General features: G+C 39.9%; 1 protein-coding gene across 6 annotated transcripts in view; it reads left to right on the top strand.

Moving 5' to 3' along the window:
- The window catches only part of LOC108697641 (segment polarity protein dishevelled homolog DVL-1), a 72,921-nt gene extending 53,706 nt beyond the window's left edge, over positions 1 to 19,215 (top strand). For 2 of the 6 annotated variants that reach the window (XM_018227885.2, XM_041571438.1), the window contains 10 exons: positions 1,185 to 1,278; positions 2,259 to 2,328; positions 4,657 to 4,796; positions 6,612 to 6,688; positions 7,126 to 7,193; positions 7,807 to 7,956; positions 9,682 to 9,813; positions 11,389 to 11,556; positions 13,324 to 13,530; positions 18,325 to 19,215. In XM_018227885.2, the coding sequence (XP_018083374.1) occupies positions 1,185 to 1,278; positions 2,259 to 2,328; positions 4,657 to 4,796; positions 6,612 to 6,688; positions 7,126 to 7,193; positions 7,807 to 7,956; positions 9,682 to 9,813; positions 11,389 to 11,556; positions 13,324 to 13,530; positions 18,325 to 18,731 (1,513 nt within the window). In that variant the 3' untranslated portion in view covers positions 18,732 to 19,215. Of the gene's footprint in view, positions 1 to 1,184; positions 1,279 to 2,258; positions 2,329 to 4,656; positions 4,797 to 6,611; positions 6,689 to 7,125; positions 7,194 to 7,806; positions 7,957 to 9,681; positions 9,814 to 11,388; positions 11,557 to 13,323; positions 13,531 to 16,453; positions 16,502 to 18,324 lie in introns of all 6 variants that reach the window. The other 4 variants (XM_041571439.1, XM_041571435.1, XM_041571437.1 and 1 more) reach the window with 4 other exon arrangements.
- Positions 19,216 to 22,923: the final 3,708 nt, after the last annotated feature.

Raw genomic sequence — 22,923 nt, 5'->3', positions numbered from 1 at the left:
TACTGGTAAAGACTAAAATACAATAATAATGTAATGGGTTACTAGATCATTTAATAGCTGAAAGACAGAAAACTATAAGAATGTTTTTTTTTTCTCATATCATCCTTACTCTCCTTTGCTTGCAGCTTCTACTTTTTCATTGGTTTATTAACCCAATATTGTGCACTATTATAACAAAGCAATTCAGATTGTATTTACTGGTTCATAGCACTAGCCCTTGTTCACTCTAGATACAATGGGGCAGATTTACTAAAGGGCGAAGTGGCCGTCACTAGTGAAAATTAGCCAGAAATATCATCCACAGGACAATTTGCTAGCGAAATATAATTTTGCACCCTATTGCCAGGTGAATCTTCGCTCATGCAAATGATATGATGTCACTGACATAAGATTGAGTCAGTGTCAGTTACATCATATCCTGTATGCCAGAAAGTCATAAAAGTTGTAAAAATAGCACTTTGTGTTAACATTTCTTTCCCAGCCATTTGAGGGGCATGCCACATTTGTTGTAGGATGGGCTCATGTCTAGGGCATTAGAGGATCTATTTTCTCTGTATTTTGCTTCCTTGGATGAAGGCAGAAATGAACGCTAGCGAAAGATCGCTTTCTTTGCTTGCGCTGACGAATTAACACTAGCAAAACTTTGCCAGGGTTTGGCTATAGAGACGCAACTTCTCATTTTAGTGAATTAACGTAGAGGTAATGAATTTACTACAGGCAAAGTGTGGCGGAGCATTCACTGGCGAATTCAGTTGCCAAAAATGGAACCCATTTGGGCCAGACTGTAGCTGCAGCACGAATATTTTACCTGCGCTATTTTAGCATATGAAATGGAAAACAGACATTGTGCCGCACCTTCGGTTTGGCCCAAGTGCACTTTCAGTGCATGGTCTTGTGGTTACTGTACATTCAAGGTGCTAATTCCACAAACCTTGAATGATAACAAAGGCCAGTAGGTAAGAGCTCTTTGGATGACGTGAAAAGTTGCTTCATATTTGTTTCACACCATAATTCTCAGGAGACAAATCCACATGTTATGTTGTTGTTAGGCTTAGAAAAAACCAAGGACGTGGGCATTAGTGCTCTCTCCGTGGTTGATAATAAAATGTGCTTCTCTACAGGATCCATCACAAGCAATATATGAATCTGTTCGCCACTGACTAGTTTAATGTTGTTAATTGTAGGTTAAGCAGCTCCACAGAACAGAGCACATCTTCTAGACTTATCCGCAAACACAAACGGCGACGACGGAAGCAAAAGATGCGTCAGGTTGATCGAGTAAGTTATGGTATATTTAGAGTAGAAACGTGTGACCAGTGTCATTCATTTAGGTTAATGAGAAAAATATTTGCCACCCTTTAAATGGGAAAACGAAGACAGTGAATGCTATATTGGGTCCCCTTTGTCTACTCTTTATTTGTGCCCCCCCAAACACGATTCAGCAGCTCTTAAGCAATTATTACTTTTCACAACGGATAGACAGATATACAGTTGAACCCACATTTTACATTTTTCAGGCAACCAGAAAACCTGGTGCAAGATCTGGGAAACTGTAAAATCAGGACAGTGCATTATATATTTGGTTGGACTACAAAAAATGGTGTAAAATGCAGGAAAGCTTGGGTTCAAATTTAGTTATGTAAAATTGATGTTTCCCTGTATATTTTTGAAGCCACAATATGGCTTCCAAATGTTTATGCAAGGCAATGTCACTCCCATTTTCCCTCCAGTTCTATCTACTACTCCATTTCTTCTATTTCTATGCGTTTTCTCTCCTCTCTGCCTTTTTATATCTGCCTTTCTTTCCTGGCTTGCACTCCACAGCTTTTCCTACCCTTCTTCCTCTCCTCACTACCAGTTTGCACAGGTCTCTTGCCTCTTTATCTTTTGTTTATTTTTTTCCACTAATTCCCTAATTACTTTAAATATATTCCATATGATTTCTGTACTTCTTCTCCTATCTTCTCCTTCTCAGCTGGGCTGATTCTCAAATAAATGCTGGCCATGAAACAGCCCCTATGCTTAAATCAGTGTTCTTCTGTGCCTGCCCTAGAACCACTGCGTCAGCCTGGGTGCAGGCACATTGAGCAGATGTATTAATGAAACTGTGGCATGTGTGTTCACCCTTTTGTAAACATTCCCCTTAATGAGAAAGTGGTAAGTATGGAAGAGTAAAACCAACAGCCCTTAGTATGTTTGTTCTTAAGAATGTAAACCAGATGTTCCTTTTTCAAGTGTTTCCTGGTGTTCTCTTACAGTCCTCATCCTTCAGCAGCATCACAGACTCAACCATGTCCCTGAACATCATCACAGTAATACTAAATATGGGTAAGTGTATGTGTTGTACCACAGAACTAAGCCCTAAAAGTAAGTGACAGCCGCACAGAGCATGTGCAGTGGATCAGCAGAAAAGAAGATGGGGAATTACTGGGGGCATTTCAGAGGCACAGATCTTCCCTGCTAAAGAGCGGTGGTTGCTCTGAAATGATACAGAAGCCCAGAACATAATATACAGCTTTTTTGTATCACAATATTTTGATCACAATTTGCACATACTTTTGTCTAGCTTACTGAATGGTTCTGTAGTCGGCCCTCCTCCCTATGTGATTTGTTGGCGAGCGGCTTGCAAGACAACTTTGACTTTGATATGTCTGTGAAGATTTTCATTCATCCAAGTCATGGTATATCTAGCAGAAGTAGATCTAGAGCGACTGGACTTGCTGAGTAATCACTGACTTTGATAGATATACAGTTTGCCTCTATATTAGATTCCAGCAGTAACATCAGTGGGAGAAACACCAGCCTTCTGGATCTTTGAACAAGATTTTAAATGTTATGTGTGAACTAGCAAGCTCTTTTCAAAAGAATCTCATTCTATATTTTTCCCCTGCAATCCCAGCTCTGATAAGCCGTTTCACTGCGGCTGTGAATGATGCTGCGACTCATTTGCAATGATTCTATAAACTTGTCTTTTGTGAGAAGCCAAGAAAATATTCTAATATATCATAGTTACCATGGAGACCAAATTATTGTAGATACTTACTAGAGCTTCTACAGCTCTTTCATATAGCGCTGACATATTCTGCAGCACTTTACATACATTATACATCATGTCTAATAGTCTCTTTCCCAGTGGAGCCTAAAATCTAGGTCCCTATAACCTTAAAGGAGAAGGAAACCTAGTCGGCGCAAAAACCCTCCCCCCTCCCGTGTGTTGCCCACCCTCCCTTCTCCCCCTGGCCTACCCGTCCCGCTGGGCAAATGCCCCTAACTTGTTACTAACCCTTCTGCGCAGGTCCAGTCTACGGAGTTCACCGACGCCATCTTCTTCCAAGCGATCTTCTTCCTGCTTTGACCGGCGCATGCGCAGTAGGAGCATTTCGCCGGTACGATCTACTGCGCATGCGACAAAAGTCACGAATTGAAATCGGAAAACTTCGTGACTTTTGGCGCATGCTCAGTAGATCCGTACCGGCGAAATGCTCCTACTGCGCATGCGCCAAAATGCAGTTCAAAGCAGGAAGAAGATCGCGTGGAAGAAGATGGTGCCTGTGAACTCCGTGGACTGGACCTGCGCAGAAGGGTAAGTAACAAGTTAGGGGCATTTGCCCAGTGGGACGGGTAGGCCAGGGGGGAGGAGGGACGGTGGGCAACACACTGGAGGGGGGGAGGGTTTTTGCTCCGACTAGGTTTCCTTCTCCTTTAACACACTGGGGGTCATTTATAAACACTGGGCAAATTTGCACCTGGGCAGTTACCCACAGCAACCAAGCAGGTGTTTGCTTTCATTGTTTTCCTTGCAGCTGGCTGGAAAAATCTAATCGCTGATTGGTTGCTATGGGTTACTACCCAGGTGCAAATTTGCCCAGTGTTTATAAGTAAGCCCCACTATGATATATATTATATCATCATTTATCATATGTCTGATATGGGGCTTGCCCCCAAAGTGTTATATTTGAATAAACACGTAAGGGATATTCCTGCTTGCTTCAGTTCTCTGTTCCAATAATCTTTTCTTCTGTGAATTGCATAAGCAACCAATTAGCCTGCCTGTTTTTGGGTGAGCCCACACAGACATGGGGAGAACATACAAACGTCTTGCCCCAGCTGGAATTAAACCCCAATACAATTTTCCTCCAGTGTTTCAAAACAAACAACCAAATCACTTATAAAACAAAGGGTGGCTTCTTTATGAATGGCACATTTTCCGATTGGCACACATTTAGGGTAAGGGCACACCTGGAGATTCGGGGAGATTTAGTCGCCCGGCGACTATTCGCCTCTTCTTTGGGGCAACTAATCTCCCCAAACTGCTTCCCCGTGGCTTCTGTCTTCTTCAATGAAAAGCACGGGGAAGCAGTTCGGGGTGATTAGTTTCCCCACAGAAGAAGCGATTAGTCACCGGGTGACTAAATCTCCCCGAATCTCCAGGTGTGCCCTTACCCTTGGAATGCCTTCAAGAAATCAAACAGCTGATGTAAATGTATCCAGTCATTATAATTTAAGGGTTTGTTCATAATGGTTTAAATAAAGATTGAATGCAGAAGAAACAGGAATAAGTTGCCGTTTTATAAATACTGTGTTTTGTTTATTATGTATTTAATAAACTATATACTAATTGTACTGATTCTTATGATTCTTTTTACTCTGTAACAGAGAAGTACAACTTTTTAGGCATCAGCATTGTTGGACAGAGCAATGATCGTGGGGATGGTGGGATTTATATTGGGTCTATAATGAAAGGAGGAGCTGTAGCAGCGGATGGGCGTATTGAACCTGGAGATATGCTACTGCAGGTACAGTATATTGTTATATGGCCAATAAAAATTAGGCAAGTTGTATAATATATTTTACAGTAGTTTGCATTTTAGTTTCACTGCTGCATGACCATATGCACTAATGCAATTTGATATCATAGCATATGGAGTTTTTGTAGCGATACCCTTAGGGGTATCTAAAATTTCTCAGAATTTTCTAAAAACGACTCTCACCAAATCTGCACAGATTTTCCCCCCCTTATTTATCAATCCATTCTCCAAAAATTTCTTGTGCGGGGAAACCCGATCAAATCGTAAAAAAAAAAATCTGAATACCGTTTTCAGTTTGACGCCTGAATACCTGAGGTCTAAGTTGGAGTACCTCAGGTATTAATAAATGGGAGGTTTTTTTTTTCTACAAAAAAATTTAGTTTTCCCCTTGAAAGGCCAATAATAAATAACCTGGAACAGCAAAAAGTTGTGAGTTTTCCCCAAAAGTAAAGACCAAAACTATAATAAAAATTCAAATAATTTATTAGGACATACAGGTGACTGCCTAATGTGTTTCGTGCCTACTGGGGCACTTACTCATAGGCACTTACTCATAGGCTTACTCATAGCCTATGAGTAAGTGCCCCAGTAGGCACGAAACACATTAGGCGGTCACCTGTATGTCCTAATAAATTATTTGAATTTTTATTATAATTTTGGTCTGTACTTTTGGGGAAAACTCACAACTTTTTGCTGTTCCAGATTTTTGCACCCATGGACTGGGGTGAACTGTGAGTATTTTTCTCCGTTCAATAAATTGTTTTGGATATTTTTTTCTTTTTTGATTTATAATGGTGCATTTATAATAGTGCACCAAGTTCTTTAATGTTTGATTTAATAAATAACCCCCAGTAACTTTATTAGATTATTATATAGATAGTTATTAGATAACCAGTAGATACTGTGTATACTTTTACAAACAGAGCATAAAGTAAGCAAATGTTAGCGGAGACTTGTGGGGTTCACTTATCAGAGTTTCCCATACACAGGTAGACATTGGTATGAAAAGTTCCAGCCCTTGGTCTCATATTTTTGGATTTTCCACAAACTACAGTTACTACAGCCAATTAGATTTACTCTTACTTGTACTGGGATTCAGATGGACCAGTATTTGGTCACTGGCCTACATTACTACATTAACGTTGCTAAGATTCACAGACAACTCGTGCAATTCATATGGCTGTGCCCCTGCAAAGCTCATTATTACAAGTACAGGTATGGGATCCATTATCCAGAAACCCATGATCCAGAAAGCTCGGAATTACGGAAAAGGTTGTCTCCCATAGACTCTATTATAATCAAATAATCCAAATGTTTAAAAATGATTTCATTTTTCTCTGTAATAATAAAACAATACCTTGTACTTGATCCAAACTAAAATGTAATTAATCATTTTTGGAAGCAAAACCAGCCTATTGGGTTATTTAATGTTTGCATGATCTTCTAGTTAACTTAAGGTAAGAAGATCCAAATTACAGAAAGATTCATTATCAAGAAAACCCAGGTCCCGAGCATACTGGATAACAGGTCCAATACCTGTACCATGTTGCTTTCAAAATATTTAATTTGACCTCTGAAAACGGATGCCCAGGAAGCAGCCTTGCGCACACCATTTTTTGATAGATCCATTATGAAGGGTGGTTGTTAGTGATCACATGCAGTTCAAAGCTGCAAAGTGACTCAGATATAGGTGTAGAATTCAGGATTCTTTCAGGAGCAAGTGAATTGATAACTCAAGGGCAGCCCTTTATCTGACTCTCTTGGGTTATGCTGTACTAAGAATATATTTCTTCAATCTTGCAGGTGAATGATGTCAACTTTGAAAACATGAGTAATGATGATGCAGTGAGAGTCCTACGGGAAATTGTCTCAAAGCCAGGGTGAGTGCTTCATTTTCGGGGGTAATTCATTAGTGTCATTAAGTAAAGTAAAGTAAAGCAAGTAAAAAAAATAAAAAGTGCTGCAAATGTATTTAAAGCAATGCCAGATTTGCAGTTAGTGACCTAAAGCACATTTCTTGCCTTTTTTATTCATAATGTGGTACACTGCAGTAAATGCAAAAATCTAATTATTTCATTTTTTTAAAAGTGTATCTCAAAAGAAAATAAAGGGCCATTTGACATTGATTTGAATTACCATTAAAAAACCAGTAACATACTTGCCCATGTAAAACTGTTGGCTTCAGCAGCTCAAATACCATTGATTTATAAAGAGTCTGGCTTTATCAGTGGGGTGGCCATGATAGCACAGTATGCATAAGCGATAACGATAAGCATTTCAGAGCAACATTAACAGTTCTTTTAATATACATTTGCAGGCCAATCAGTCTGACCGTGGCAAAATGCTGGGATCCAACACCTAGAAGCTATTTCACCATCCCTCGGGGTAAGTGAGGCGAGACCTAGCTGTTAATACCATTAATATTTATTTCATGGTCCATTAAACCATAGTCCAAATGGCACTCACATGATCAGCAACGTGCAGTAGTTTTGATGCTTTTTATTCAGATCACAGCAAATGTTTCTTCAAGTGCTCTGTACCCAGGCGTCATACATTGATGGGTAGATTCATATGATTGGGTTAAGCTTGCCAGTCATGGAGAAATATATGAAAAAATGGCAGCATTCTTTAGAACTTTTATGAGTGCTAGTTTGGTGCGATGGCAGGGAGCGGAGGTATTTTACCGTATGGCCAAAGTACTTTATACTGTTTATTCCCTAACTGTAGATGGAATACATGTTCTGCCTTACTGATATTTCAAGCCAGATTTAGGAAATGATTGCATTTTAAAATGCCTGGTCCTTTAATATAAGGTAGATTGTACCTGGCTGCCTCTAAGTGTGAGAGACATTCAGAATACTAAACATTATATTTACAGCATAAAAGGTAAACTTTCTATTTTCATATATCTGCAGCTTAGAATATTGAGCATGCAAATGTCTCCTGCATGATGGTAGCATTGCTTAATAACTAATACTTCTTCTTTTCCTGGTTGCAGCGGAACCTGTGAGGCCGATAGACCCAGCTGCTTGGATCACTCATACCTCAGCCTTGACGGGAACATACCCCCGTTACGGTATGAGCCCCTCCATGAGCATCATCACATGCACCAGCTCCTCATTAACAAGCTCTAAATCTGAGTCGGAAAGTAAGTCACACTGCAGCCCCCCACTGTTAGCAGGACCCATCCTGCTATGGGGCAGCAGTGTACAGCCTTACCCCACCCAAACCAAATAGCTTTCCAGTTAACTAGGCAGCAGGTGTGATTCCATGTCTGGCAGCCTCAATAATCTGCATATGTAGTGTGTTCTGCTTTGATTTTATTTTATCTGTTAATGGCACTTCCTGCCAAAATCAGTTTTTCCAAATCCAGTGGACCAATGTAGAGTGTAAATGTACATCATGCAAATACAGTGAAAGCCTTCAGTAGCTGTGCAGTGCAGTCTAAGGTCTCTTACAGACAAGCATTTTTAGCTGCGCTCCCCTGCGTTCCAATTTCATGCGTTCAGCCTCAGGGAAGCGCAGGAGTAGACGCACTGAATTCTTTTCAGTGGGGCTGTATTCACACAGACGCATGTAAGCGCCGAACACAGGTTGGGACGCAGCATGTTGCATTTTTCCTTCGTTCGGCGCTTACATGCGTCTGTGTGAGTACAGCCCCATTGAAAAGAATTCAGTGCGTCTACTCCTGCGGCTGAACGCATGAAACTGGAACGCAGGGGAGCACAGCTAAAAATGCTCGTCTGTAACAGCTCTAAGTGCTTCTAAGATTCCAGGAGATTTATTTCACAGCAGCTGGAAGTACTTGGGTTTGACATACCTTAATTTAGAGAACACTTGATGAATAGCAGATTACATTAAATGAAGGCATAACACTTGAAGATTGCCTGATAACAGAGATGACTGAAATAAGCCACAGAGTCAATTTCTGTTTTAATTATCATGGTCAACTGGTTTTCCAGGATGACATGATCACTGTTTATTTTCCCTTTATACCTTATCAAAGAAAAGACAATCCCTGATGAGTAGGGTCTCTTTCTTTTTGAAGTCTGCTAGGGAAGCATAATTATATAATTTTACCTAACCAATAGACCCTTCTCTTTGATTTTTGACACTGTTGTCATGTCATGGTGTGGTGGTAGATACTTTCCTTCCTATTATTAACCTCACGTTCTTCACAGCTGATTGATATCTTTGGGTTATTTATTAAAGTCTAAATGCCAAAAACCTGAAAAGATTTTTTTTTATTATAGAAAGCTAAATTTTCAGAATCTATTAAACCCAGAGGGTGTTAAAATTCTGGGGGAAAAAAGTACTATGACTCAGACCTGCCGAGTTCATGTAGAAGTTAATGGGAGAAGTCCCAAAGTTATCCTCATCTGCGATGGGTTTTGTGCAATAATCCGAAGATATTATGGTTTTCAGGAAATAATCCAGAAAAATGTGTACGATTCAAATTTTTTCCCACTTTTATTGAGTTTTTTCCCGCACACGAAATTATTGGGAAAATGTATTGATAAATAAGGGGAAAAAATCAATGTGGATTTGGTCAGAGTATTTTTCAGAAAATGATCAGAAATTTTCAGATTTTGATAAATAATCCCCCCCCCCCAAGATGCTTGCTAGGTACATTTTCAGAAAAATAATAAGTGACGTGTACAGATACAAATATATATTCCGGCACTTTTTTAAGACAAAACCTTAATCTTTCTGAGTGGTTTACTTTGAACCTATTTGCTGTATACTACATTATAAACCTTCCTTTTTGGGGAAATGGCTGCATTGCTTCTCTTGCATGACTTTGTGCATGAGAGTGATCTAGCTAAGCACCTACAAATCTATATCTAACATGCATTTTGGCATTTTATTTCAGAGCAGGAAGATTCTCCATTGTCTGTAAAAAGTGACATGGCAACTATAGTAAAGGTGATGCAGCTGCCTGATTCAGGCCTGGAGATCCGCGATCGCATGTGGTTAAAAATAACAATATCCAATGCAGTTATTGGTGAGTTGACAACATCGTTGAATGCAGGACCTGCTTTGGGGCTTGGTTCCCAAAGTTAAAAATAGCATATACTAGTAAAATATTATATTATTTATTATATATATATATATATATATATATATATATATTTATTTATTTATTACATTTTACCCCTGAAAGTCAGCTGCATACTCATTGTATTCAAGAAATATCTTAATGTGCATTTTAGTCAGCCAAAGTTCATAATTCTTAATACTGTGCACATTTGAAATATTAAGAGACACCCCTAAACTTGTGTAATTATTCAGCGTGTGGTCTTTGAGCATGGAATTTTACTATTCTATTTTATATCCATAGGAGAATTGTCTGTGTCTGTGTGCTCCATTGGAAACGTTCCCTTTTAGACATATTGCTGTGGTAAAATATTGTTATTACACAATGGAAGTATTAATAGTCTGTTGGTCCAACACCTACATTTCTTATCATTATCTTTTAGCCTGTATATCAATATCCAAAGATACTCAAAGAAAATGCAAACTGCCCCTTCAAGTGTTTACTTATGCTGTCTTAAAGAGCAAACATAATATTTTCATGACAAATTTTTATATGAAAGATTTGAAAAGTATTCTTATTACTTACACATTTCCAAAAGTCCATTCAAATACAGTAGAACCAAATCCAACCAACTAATAAAAACAGCAAAAAAATAAAAGGAATGGGAAAAAAAAAAGATTTTTCTAAATTCTGCATTTGACAGTATAACATCCTTTTAAAGCAGAAGGAAAGGCTTGGTGCACTTGGGGGTGCCGAATGTTAGGAACCCGCAAGTGATTGTAGTTACTTACCTGAAACCCCGGGCTCCTATCAGCAGGAAACTGCTCCGACCCGGGGTTATTCCAGTGAACACCACGGAGTGATGTTCTTCCGTTTTCCTCTTTCCTTAGTGTGGCTGCACATGCGCAGTAGAACGAAAAGCCGAACTTTAACTAAAAAGTCGACTATTTCATTCAACTGTGCATGCGTTTGCCCCTGGTCATTTGAAGAATAAAGACGCCGAAAGAGGATCGTTCCATGGTGTTCACTGGAATAACCCCAGGCCAGTGCAGTTTTCTGCTGATAGGAGCACCAGCCCGGGGTTTCAGGTAAGTCGATACAATCACTTGGGGGTGCCTAACATTTGGCACCCCCAAGTGCACCAAGTCTTTCCTTCTCCTTTAAGATAAAGCCTTTTTAATAAATAAGCAAAATAACACAGAAGTAGATTCCTACTTCTAACACTTGCCTTAACCTGGCATTAAGTACAGAGCCCCCTTGGCTTGTAGTACTTATTGGTACTCAGTGATGTGCCACTTGCCACTCATACAATTGAAGTTCGTGCAGATACCCAGGTGTGACCCACATTTTGCCAACTGGTGCAACTATTTGCACTTTTTCATTTGGCACAAAAAGCCTACACCAGTTCATGGCAGATGCGATTAGGCTGGCATTCTAGCAAATAATGTTGCATTGTGTACTAAAAAAAATGTTAAGTTGCACCAATTTATTGATCGTTGCCTTTCCGTAGTAAGTGACCTCTATAATATCTGTTGCCTACAGGAGCTGACATTGTGGACTGGCTCTACACACATGTTGAAGGCTTCAAAGAACGCAGAGAGGCCAGGAAGTATGCCAGCAGCATGTTGAAACATGGCTACCTCAGGCACACAGTGAACAAAATCACCTTCTCTGAGCAATGCTACTATATATTTGGAGACCTGTGTAGCAGTAAGTAGTTTTTCTGCAGATTTCAGGGTAGAGCTTCCCCATATCTGTTTATACCAAATGAACATGCCCCTAAATATATCTGCAGTCAATACTGTATAAGTACAGTGAAACCTGGATATTAAAGGACAAGGAAAGTTAAACTAAAGAAGTAGCCTAGAAATGTTGTATATTATGTTTTGTGCTTCTGTACCAGCCCAAGTCAACCACAGCCCTTTAGCAGTAAAGATCTGTGTCTCCAAAGATGCCCCAGTAGCTCCCCATCTTCTTTTCTACTGATTCACTGCACGTGCTCCTTGGTGCTGTCAGTTACTGAGCTAAGGGACCGACTCACAATATACAGTACACTTGGGGGCCGATTCACCAAGGGTCGAATATCGAGGGTTAATTAACCCTCAATATTCAACTGGAATTAAAATCCTTTGACTTCGAATATCGAAGTCGAAGGATTTAGCGCAGATAGTACGATCGAACGATCGAAGGATTATTGCTTCGATCGAACGATTAAATCCTTCGAATCGTTTGATCAAAAAAATGTAGGAAAGCCTATGGGGACCTTCCCCATAGGCTAACATTGAGTTCGGTAGGTTTTAGATGGCGAACTAGGGGGTCAAAGTTTTTTTTAAAGAGACATAACTTAGATTATCGAATGGTTGAATAGTAGAACGATTTTTAGTTCGAATCCTTCGATTCGAAGTCGTAGTCAAAGGTCGAAGTAGGCCATTCGATGGTCGAAGTAGCCCAAAAAACACTTCAAAATTTGAAGTTTTTTTACTTCGAATCCTTCACTCAAAGTTAGTGAATCGGCCCCATAGAATATAAATTTCACCGAATAAGGCTGATTAGTAATTAGTATGGATAATTACTACATGGCAGCAAAGAAACTAGTGAAATTAGCATCAGAATTTAATAATCAGCCCTGTAGCATTAGCTTATATTACAGGCCAACCTCATTTTCTGCTGGATAATTTGTGACAACCCCTAAGCTTAGCTTCTCAACAGCTCCTCAGAGCCCATTGAGCATGTGAGTGTCACAGATACTTTCCAAGATGGTGACACCCTGTGACAAGTTTGAAGTCCTGGATCATTGCTGCTATTGAGAAGCTGAAACTTTAGGTCCCCTGATTTTAAGTTTTCCTGCATTTTACATTTTTTAATTGTAGTCCCACCAATTTATAAGGCATCTCAATGGGTGCATTTCCTTGATTTTAAGTAATGTTTTCCCGGAAGTTACATTTTGTCCTGATGTACCCAAAAACTGCTTTTTTTCCCCTCTATGAATGTTATTATTTGTGAAATAAAGAGGTTTAAAATACTAACCAGATGTATATTTTGCCATGGTTCTGCCTGTAAATAGTCAATTCCAATTAGTCGGCCCCATATACAGTCCTGCACTAATCACTTATTGATTTAGGTTGTGTATTTGACTGACAGAGAGGCCTTGCACGTGCCCCCCATAGTGTAACATTAATGCTGGGATGCTTAACCCTTGTTATCAACACAGTAAATATTGTATCTCAAAGTAAAACGAACTCCTGTGATTATATCCTTTCAGCACTGGAATAGCAGAATAAAAATCGAATTTATAACTGTAGATTGTAATATAGCAGTCATAAACTTACTCTGTATTTGTAAGCTTTTCATGGACATCATGGCTCATCTAGTGCCGCATATTATTGTTTTAAATTAATTAGATGTTAATGTTGTGCTCTCCCTGTGCATCTGCAAATATAACTTAATAATACTAATAATAATTATTTTTGCTTTTAGATGTGGCAGCACTGAATCTTAATGACGGGTCAAGTGGTACATTTGATCAGGACACGCTGGCCCCACTCCCAAATTCAGCTGCCCCGTGGCCTTTAGGACAGGGTTACTCTTATCAGTATCCTCTTGCCCCACCCTGCTTTCCACCAACCTACCAGGAACCAGGCTTTAGCTATGGCAGTGGCAGTGCTGGGAGCCAGCATAGCGAAGGTAAGTTACTACTGTATGTTCTGGGGTTCTTCTCCCTTAATTGCCCCTGCTCCATGCTCTTGTGTGTTTCAGAGGTACATGCATGGCTTGTCATCAGCTCCATTTCACTGAGCATCCATAGATTAACTGTTCTGAATCATTTTTCATGTTTTGACATTTGCATGGGCAAATCAACTGATTTTGGTCTTTTCTAATTCCTTGAAATAAAAACTGCATTTGTTTAAATTGTGCCTGCTAAGTGCAACAGCAGAAAGCATCACAAAGGGGCAGATTTATCAAGGGTCAAAGTGAAAGCGAATTTCGAATTCGATTTTTGAGTTTTTTTTATGGAAAAAACTGTCAAATTTGACTTGGGAGTTATTTTATGAAAATTCGAATTAGATTTTTATAAATTTATCATACATTGGCCCTTTAAGAACTTGAATTAGACTATTCACCACCTTAAACCGGCCAAATTTCTGTTTTAGCCTATGGGGGACGTTCTGCAATCAATTTGGAGTTGTTTGCTGCCTTCCAAAAAGGAGAAAAAACTCAAATCAAATTCAATTCGAGTTTGCGGGTCGATCCTATTCACCCGAGTTTGAACATTTTTTAATAAATTTCAGTCAGTCGAATTTCGAGTTCATGGAGGTTTTTAATAGCTCCCATGAACTCGAAATTCGACACTTGATAAATGTGCCCCAAAGTGATAAACCAGGAGGGCAATAAATAATATAAAATATCTACAGCATACACAGACCTTATAGAACAGTTGTGCCAAAACATAGAGTAGCCTCAGTAAATACACCCTATGGAAGGAGTGTTCATACTTTACTAATGTGAGGTCTACTTTTAGTGATGTTGTACCATTATGATCTACATCCATAAAAGCATTGTTAGCATTCTGTTCCATGGAAAATATTACATACATATTATATAGATTTAAGGGAAATCTATATTTAATAAACAACTATTTCTTATGTAAAATGACATAAAAAGCATTCAGTGTTGAGGATAGTAAAGATGGGGGTTAACTCACCCAAAAGATAGGGGGGTCCAGGTGCTTAAGCCCCAGACCTTCAGCTTGGGGAGGCAAATGATATGCAAATAGATAATAAAGAGCTGGCACATACCAGACCGCACTCCTTAGATTGATGTAGTTACTCATGTCATGTCAGGCACATGTTTTTTTATTGGTCACTTTTCATTTAAATATGACTACATGTCAGCCTATGACTAAGTGCCCCTAAGGCACGAAACGCGTAAGGCTTTGCTGTTATGTTTTTTGCCAAAATAAATACTTTTTAAAGGGCATGTAAAGGCAAAAAAAATTAAATCCCATTTTTACTTTCTTTAATGAAAAAGAAACCTATCTCCAATATACTTTAATTAAAAAATGTGTACCGTTTTTATAAGAAACCTGACTGTATGCAGTTAAATTCTCCCCTCATTTACTGCTGTGGATAGGAATTGTCAGTTGGTCCCTAACTGCTGAGCAGGGAAACAATCATACTTATGAACAGCAGGGGGAGCCCCCGCCTTACTTCCCAGCCATGCAGAACTCAAGCAGCTTTGTTTATGATGATCCCTAAGCAGCCCAGACCACACTGAGCATGTGCATAGTCTTAGTCTTGCAAAGATGTTTAACAAAGTTACAACATGACAGCCCCCTGTAGCCAACTTTAAAAGCATAAATTATTTGTTTGATTAGGCTTGTGGTGCAGTAAGTTCATGTTTATATTTAGTATACAAACTACAGCATTTCTAGCATTATTCTATTTTAGACTTTACATGCCATTTAACTACATCAATCTAAGGAGTGTGGTCTGGTATGTGCCACCTCTTTATTATCTTTTTGCATATTTCTTATGTAACCTTAATGTAATAAATATCTGAATGAAAAGCATGAAACTGGAGGGTGATATAAACAAGCTGTTTGTTGACAGTGTCTTGAGATCTACTGATCACCAGCTAAAGGTCTACTGTTAGATCCAGATCTATCTTTTGGGCACCCTTGCCCTAGGGACTACTTTGTGCAACTTTGGGAGATGTTAATTTGCAGCACATATGCTTATTTATCAAAATGCGAAGATTTGGAAGAAGAACGTTGGTGAAGTTTCGCCAGCGAAAATTTTTCAGCAGGAGCATTTTTTTTTTAAAACAGAAAAGCAGCATGAGCATTTATAAGCAAACTTTCAATAGCGGTACTTTCTTCCTAGCGAAACGCTTAGGTCAATTTGAATAGGGCCTGTACATATAGGTCATATATATGTTTTATTAGAGATGTTGGTGAAATTGCTTGAAGTGGCCACTTATTATTATAAAAGTCCAAGGAAGCAAAATAAAGACAAAAGAGATCTTCTATTGTCCTAGACATGAGCCCACCCTAAAACAAATGTGGCATGACCTTCAGAGGGTTGGAATTTTTTTTAAAAAAAAACCAGTTACAACTTTTAAACATAATCCCACATTAAAATATGAAAAAACCGCAGCATTTTGTCTTTTTTTTAATGACTTTTCAGCATACAGGATATGATGTCACAGACATAAGATTAAGGAGGCTGTAGCTTCAGCTTATCAATTTGGCAAGTATAACCTGGTGAAGAAAGTCTCTTGTCAATTCGGACATTTTCTCTGCTGGCGTTTTTCAGCTGGCAGAGAAACAACTAAACTCGGCAGTCTGTGATTAGTATTAATTGAAACTGCTTATCATCAGTATTTAGAATACAGCTAATAGCCGACTTGTCAGCAGGACTGACTAGGAGGTGGATAATATATGCCACAAGCCTCAGGGTATTTTTAAAGTATGGAAATAGAAGGAATATTGTTTTAGGTTCTTGTCTAAAGACGCATGTTGAGCATTCATTTTTCAGAGAGGTGATGCACAGCTGTGTGTGTTTAACAATCCCCCCCTGTTTTATTCCCTTATTTTGTGCTGAGCAAGCATTAGACTGAAGGATGCATGGAAGGAATGGAGGAAACTAGGTCACCGGTAAGCTTTAACCTCTGACCTTAACACCAGAGTCATGGCATGTCCATTCCAACCTCTGTTTATTTCCCTTCCACACACCAAGGCCATATCTCATCCGCTAAATACAACAGGTTTCTTTTCGCATCACTGTGGGTTGTACCCCCACACACAAAGGCAGGGACCAAAGAGAAATTCAAATATTCCTGTATTAAAAAGTCAATGGGGACCATTACCTCTACTAAATACAACAGGTTTCTTTTCACATCACTCGTGGTACTACCCCCCCCCCACAAAGGCAGGGGCCAGAATTCAAACACTCTTGTAATCAACAGTAAATGGAGACCGACTAGTTCTATAATCCTTGTTGATTCCCAATTGTTTATTTAACCTTGGTTATGGGTGAGGTTGGATCAGCATATCACTAAACTGTAAGGGCAGAGACACACGCTCAAATTCGTGGAGATTAGTCGCCTAGCGACAAATCTCCTCTTCTTCGGGACGGCTAATCGGTGTGCTTCGGTTTCCGACATTGCCTCATGAGGAAACTTCGGGTGACTTCGGAAAATGAAGCGATCTGAGTGCCATCCCCCCTGCGATTTAGATTCTAGCCGGCGGGAGGCAATTCAGGGAAGTTGCCCCGAAGAAGAGGAGATTTATCTCCGAGCGACTAAATCTCCCCAAATCTGATCGTGTGTCTCTGCCCTAAAAATACAAAGTCACATAGATTAGAATTGGAACTGCAGCCTTCCAGAACTCCTTTTACCCATGAAGGCATCAGCTGATATGTTGAGCTTATGCAACGTGTACCCCACAATCATGTTCATTATTGCTGTAGTTCATAATGCATGGCTGTCCCAACTTCATGCTGTATATGCTTGTTCATCAAGTGCTACTCATTACTTCCTTCTGTAAATACTCACTCACTATCTGGCTTCTTTTGACATTAAGTCTGTATATTTTTACACAGACTACTTGAGGTTTGCAGTAGACTTTTGTCTTGGTGATGCTGTTTGCAAAAAATTTAACTCTGTGCAGTACTGTTTATAGGGCACAGCCAAGCTCTCTCCATGTTAGATCCAAAACCTTATTCTGATGATTTACGCTCCATGTTAAACAAGGCATGCTTAACGGAGAAGGAATAGAATTTTACAATTGGGGTGCCAAATGTTAGGCACCCCCAAATTACTATTTTTACTAACCTGACACCCTGGTCCGGTGCTCCGAGCAGCAGAAAACTGCACCAGCCTGGGGTTTTTCTAGCGAGCACCACAGAGAGATCCTCTTCCTGCTTCGACAGTTTTTAAATTTCTCGGGGGGAAAACGCATGCGCAGTAGAGCGAAATAGCCAACTTTTTCGTTAAAGTCCGGCTTTCCGCTCTACTGCACATGTGCAACTGCGAGAAGACCCGAAGAAGCCAGAAGAGGATCTCTCCATGGTGGTCGCTAGAAGAACCCCGGGCCGGTGTGGTGCACGGTTGATGCGCTCTATCCACACCACTTTGGATCCTCTTCTATCCCCTCCCCTAATATTTCAGTAGCGCCTCATCCTAGAGAACTATAGGAGTAACATGTATTCTAAGTACTAACAATTAGAAGAATTTACCAAATAGGTTTTTATGTTTGGGTCCATATGTTATAGGGAAGGCCATCCCAATAGGTGGGTCAGTCATGTTTTTGAAAGTGATACATTTATTGTCCCAATGTCTGTTCCTTAACATAGATTAATAGCAGCCATCTAAGAATACTCCACTGATATTTTCTTAAAGTCACTCAGTTTTTTTTTTTGTGACTCCAAGCAATCGATACACAGAGAAGCTCAATGTATTCAATTCTTCTCACTACAGGCAGTAAAAGCAGTGGCTCCAGCCGCAGCAATCGAGAAGGGAAAAGATCATCTGGACGAGAAAAGGAACGCAGGTCCACAGGCAGTGGCAGTGGGTCCGACCATGCACCTCGCAGCGGAGGCAGCAAAAATGAGAGGCCCCTGAGTCAGCACAGCCACCACAGTCACAGCTCGGTGTCATGGAGTCAACGGAGTCACCGTAGCAGCCACCACTCCCACGGTCCCCCTGGTCTTCCCCCTCTGTTCACCCTGCCAAAGATCGGGAACAAGGTGTACGGTACCAGTGGACCACCAGGTGGGCCTCCAGTTCGAGAGCTTGGCAATGTCCCCCCAGAACTGACCGGAAGCAGGCAGTCCTTCCAGAAGGCCATGGGAAACCCTTGTGAATTCTTTGTGGACATCATGTGACAGCCAAAGTGCCTTCTGAGCCACTCACTGGACTCTCATAAAATTATTACTGGAATATCCTAATACAGCAAGGATCACTACTGCCATGCCCAAAGGCTACGTCATTGAGAATGCAGTGTTTGTTAGGAGCAGATGTCCAGTATTAGAAACAAGAAAACCACTAGTATTAAGTCTCAGAATAGAATACAAAAGGCCAGATCTACTGCTAACATGAAACGTATATGGGTTTTGTACAAAAGAGAAAATAATGTAATTATTTGAGATCTATGTTCCACACAAAAAGCACAGGCATATAGATCTCTTCTCCCTCAACCCTTCCATTATTTTTGTCAAGGCCAATTCATGTTTTAAATCTGAACCTTTAAAACTTTTTAGACTGTATAGTGATGATTAACTGCTCCTTCACATTCTCTATGGATGCCCCCCCCCCCCGTTAATGGGTTAAGCACTTAAGAGCTTGGCCAGCCCTTCACATCTGTTCAAAGACCACTGATTGTTTCCTACTCATCCTACCAACTGATAAATTATTTGCACAGATAATCTGTGTATAAGTATTGCATTTTAATTTAATGTATTTTGATTTGTATATATTTCTGTAAATAACACACACAGAGGCCATTGTTTCTAGTTCCCCTTCATATGCTCGCAGCAACAATCCTTACTGCAACAAGAAGTTTATACAGTACTGTTTAAGGGCAGAGACAATCAGGGAGATTCTTATTCGGGTGACTAATCTCCCTGAACTGCCTCCCCCGGCGGCTAGAATCTAAATCGCCGGAGGGATGGAACTCGGATTGCCTTGTTTTCCGAAGTCGTCCAAAGTTTCCTCGTGAGGCAACTTCGGAAAACGAAGCTCTCCGAGTGCCATCCTACTGGCGATTTAGATTCTAGCCGCTGGGGGAGGCATTGCGGGGAGATTAGTCACCCGAATAAGAGGCGATTTGACGATGGGCGACTAATCTCCCCGAATCTCCACATGTGTCTCTGCCCTTAAGGTTGCCACAAAGTAGTTATAAGGTAACCGGGGAGCAGCATCTGTGGACTTTGAAAAGCAGAAGGAATGAGTTACAGTATCATTTAAACTGAATAAGTGTTGTATCTCTGACAGCAGTACTTGTATTGGGTGGTCAATGTGATACTGAGGCCTCCTAAAGGGAAAATTCACAAAATAAAAGTATTTGAAAATGTTAAGTTTATCGATTATGAGTTTATTTTTCAAAGCAAAAGTACCAGACTTCAGTCCACCAAGACACACACACTTTAAACCCCTTAAAAGAGAACTAAAACCCCTTAGGTACAAGAACCCCCCCTTAACTACCCTTCTTCAGCCCCGCACATCTCTTCCACATCTATTTTGTAAAAAAGTGCCCCATTTGAAAACCTGAGCTAAAAATGCAGAGCAGCACAGCAGGAGTTCCCAGACATCATCTTCTTTCCATGACTATACTTTTATGATCTTATCAAACTTTGAATTTTTCTTATTATTTCACACAAAAAAAAAGTCCAACCGAACGAGAATCCACGATTGGACTTTATTTATTACTAAAAAAGCACGATTTAATCGGATTGGGGACAAACAACAAAAATAGAACGAAAATCCAAATCGTACAATTTTCCCAAGCTTTTTCCCCCGAAACAATATTTTTTGGCTTTTTCCTGAAAAGTCGAAATAGTTGGATTTTCTGGCTTATTCCAGTGCAGACCACAGAAACTTCCAAATAGGATAGGGACCTCTCCCATTGACTTATATACAACCTCGGTAGGTCTGAGATTCCGGATTTACCGATTTGGACTTTTTCCATCCTCGGGGGGGAGGGTTTTTTTTAAAATTAAATTCCGAATGCCAAAAAACTTTTGAGTTTATAATTTCCACTAAAAGTGCCCTAAGTGTCTCAGCACAGACAGGCACCCTGCAAGCGCAATTGGAGCTAGTCAGGAACCTGCCTCACATGTGCCTGTAGGGTCCATGTCACCGAAGAGACACAAAGAGTATCCGAATGGACAGAAGATGGTGCTTGGGAACAGGGACATTTTTTTACATAATAGACTGTGTGGTAAGGGAGAGATGAGGCTGTGCCGATGGAGGGAAGTGGGCTTTTGTACCTAGGGGGGTTCAGTTCTCCTTTAAGTGCCATGGATCACAAAGACCATGCTAGCATCATAGATTCTCACAGATGTTCTGTACGCTTAACTGGATTTTATGTGGCAATAAATAGTACTCAAAGGGTTAAAGCAGTGCAAGCTTTTCAAATTGAAAGAAGAAATCATATACTTGCCCTTAAGGGTACTTGCATTGTGGTTTGGCGGCAGCACAGCACTCTTTTCCCTACAGTTATTCATTATAATAATGGTAATTGTTTCCTGTTCTTCACATGAAAACAATGACTGATTAACCATGAAAGGGCTTCTGTTCTTTAGAAAAAGGCAGCAAACACTGAAATAGGAATACAGGCAAAGTATGACACCAGTTTATTGAATGGCCAGAACACACACACACATATATATATATATTGGGCGCATCTTTGCAACACCCTGTTACACCCCAATCACACTCCCAGCTCTGCCCAATGCTGCCTGAAACTGAGATTAAGGGCAGGACTCCATGGACGATTCCGTCGCGATCCGACGTACTGCGCAAAAACAAAGGCGTCACTTTAGATGTGACGGAAATAAGGTAAGTAATGCTTACAGATTGTGTTGCATTGTTGATGCAACACGACTGTCGTATGCAGACGCAGCGTGCAGCATCTGCATCCGACAGTCGTGTCGCGTCGCATCAACGCTAGCTAAGAAAATGTGCTAAGCCATGTGGAAATTCCCATTACTTACAGAGAGATGTTGTCATTTGATTCTGCATTTTCTGCCATCTTGTGCACAGAGGCCCCTATTCAATTTGCTGTGTGGTTTTACTGTATGTTAGGTGCATAGTGATTGCATGAATTTGTATTGATATTGTACTCACAAGCATATGGGCACATCATTTTATTTACAGCAACCTTAGAGACAAAGGAGAAGATGGTTCCTAGGGAATTCAGAAATCTGCAAAATAATGAAAGTGTTATTTTTCTATGGCACTGGCGTCTAAAGTAAGCCCCTGAATCCATTATGATTTACAACTGTCAATTCATCACTGTCAACAACCAAAAGCACCAGAATGATACAGGGAGCAACAGTTTAACAATAGGCACCAGAATGTGCAGGTAAATAAAAGATTATTCTGCTGTGGGAAAATGTGACAAATGTACCACCTGTGCTTTGGCTTCAAGACTATTGTTGCAGGAGATGCCAAGGCACCTGAAATTAACACTGTGATATTGTTTTAAAAGTCCAAATCTATAGCTACATACAGGGGAGGAAAGGCCAACCACCCTCAAGCAAGACAAATGCAGTTTTGTATCAGAGTAACATTATTTATACATGGATATACACTTTGTCTAAATGAATGAGAAAGCACAGTACTGAATTTATTGCATCACATTTAGAGGCTGATTTATGACAGTTTGAGCTTTTAGCTCAGGCAATAATGAAGGAAACCCAGTGTAAGGGGTTGTTCACCTTCCAACACTTTTTTCACTTCACTTGGTTTCAGATAGTCCACCAGAAATAAAGACTTTTTCCAATTACTTTCCATTTATACATTGATACATTTAGTTGATACATTTCTTATCTTTATTCCTGCTGAGCTGAATCCATGAGTTTCATTACAGGCAGTTGTTAGAATTGATAGAATAGTTGCTAATACTCCAGAGATGCTGCTGAAAAATGTATCAACTAAATGTTGCAAAATTGTAAATTCAGTTAGAATTACTGAGCTGCCAGACTGAAACACCAGAGACATTAAACTTGAAACTTGGATTTTGAAAAAACTGTAAAAGATGGAAAATTAACTGCAAAAATTAAAAAAGTCTATATTTCTGGTGAACTATCTGAAAACATTTGAACTGAGAATAGGGTTTTTAAGGTGAACAACCCCTTTAAGGGGTTGGGGGGGAACCTTGATAGTTGAGGTACGTTTCCCCAAGTGGGCTTTCTTAAAGGAGAACTAAACTCTAAAAATGAATATGGATAAAAATGCCATATTTTATATACTACATTTATTGCACCAGCCTATAATTTCAGATTCTCAATAGCAGCAATGATCCAGGACTTCAAACTTGTCACAGGGGGTCACCATCTTGGAAAGTGTGTGTGA

The sequence above is a fragment of the Xenopus laevis genome, chromosome 7S (assembly GCF_017654675.1).
Source record: "Xenopus laevis strain J_2021 chromosome 7S, Xenopus_laevis_v10.1, whole genome shotgun sequence".
NCBI lineage: Eukaryota > Metazoa > Chordata > Amphibia > Anura > Pipidae > Xenopus > Xenopus laevis.
The sequence above is the reverse complement of the archived record's forward strand: the minus strand, read 5'-3'. Positions and strand labels throughout refer to the sequence as shown.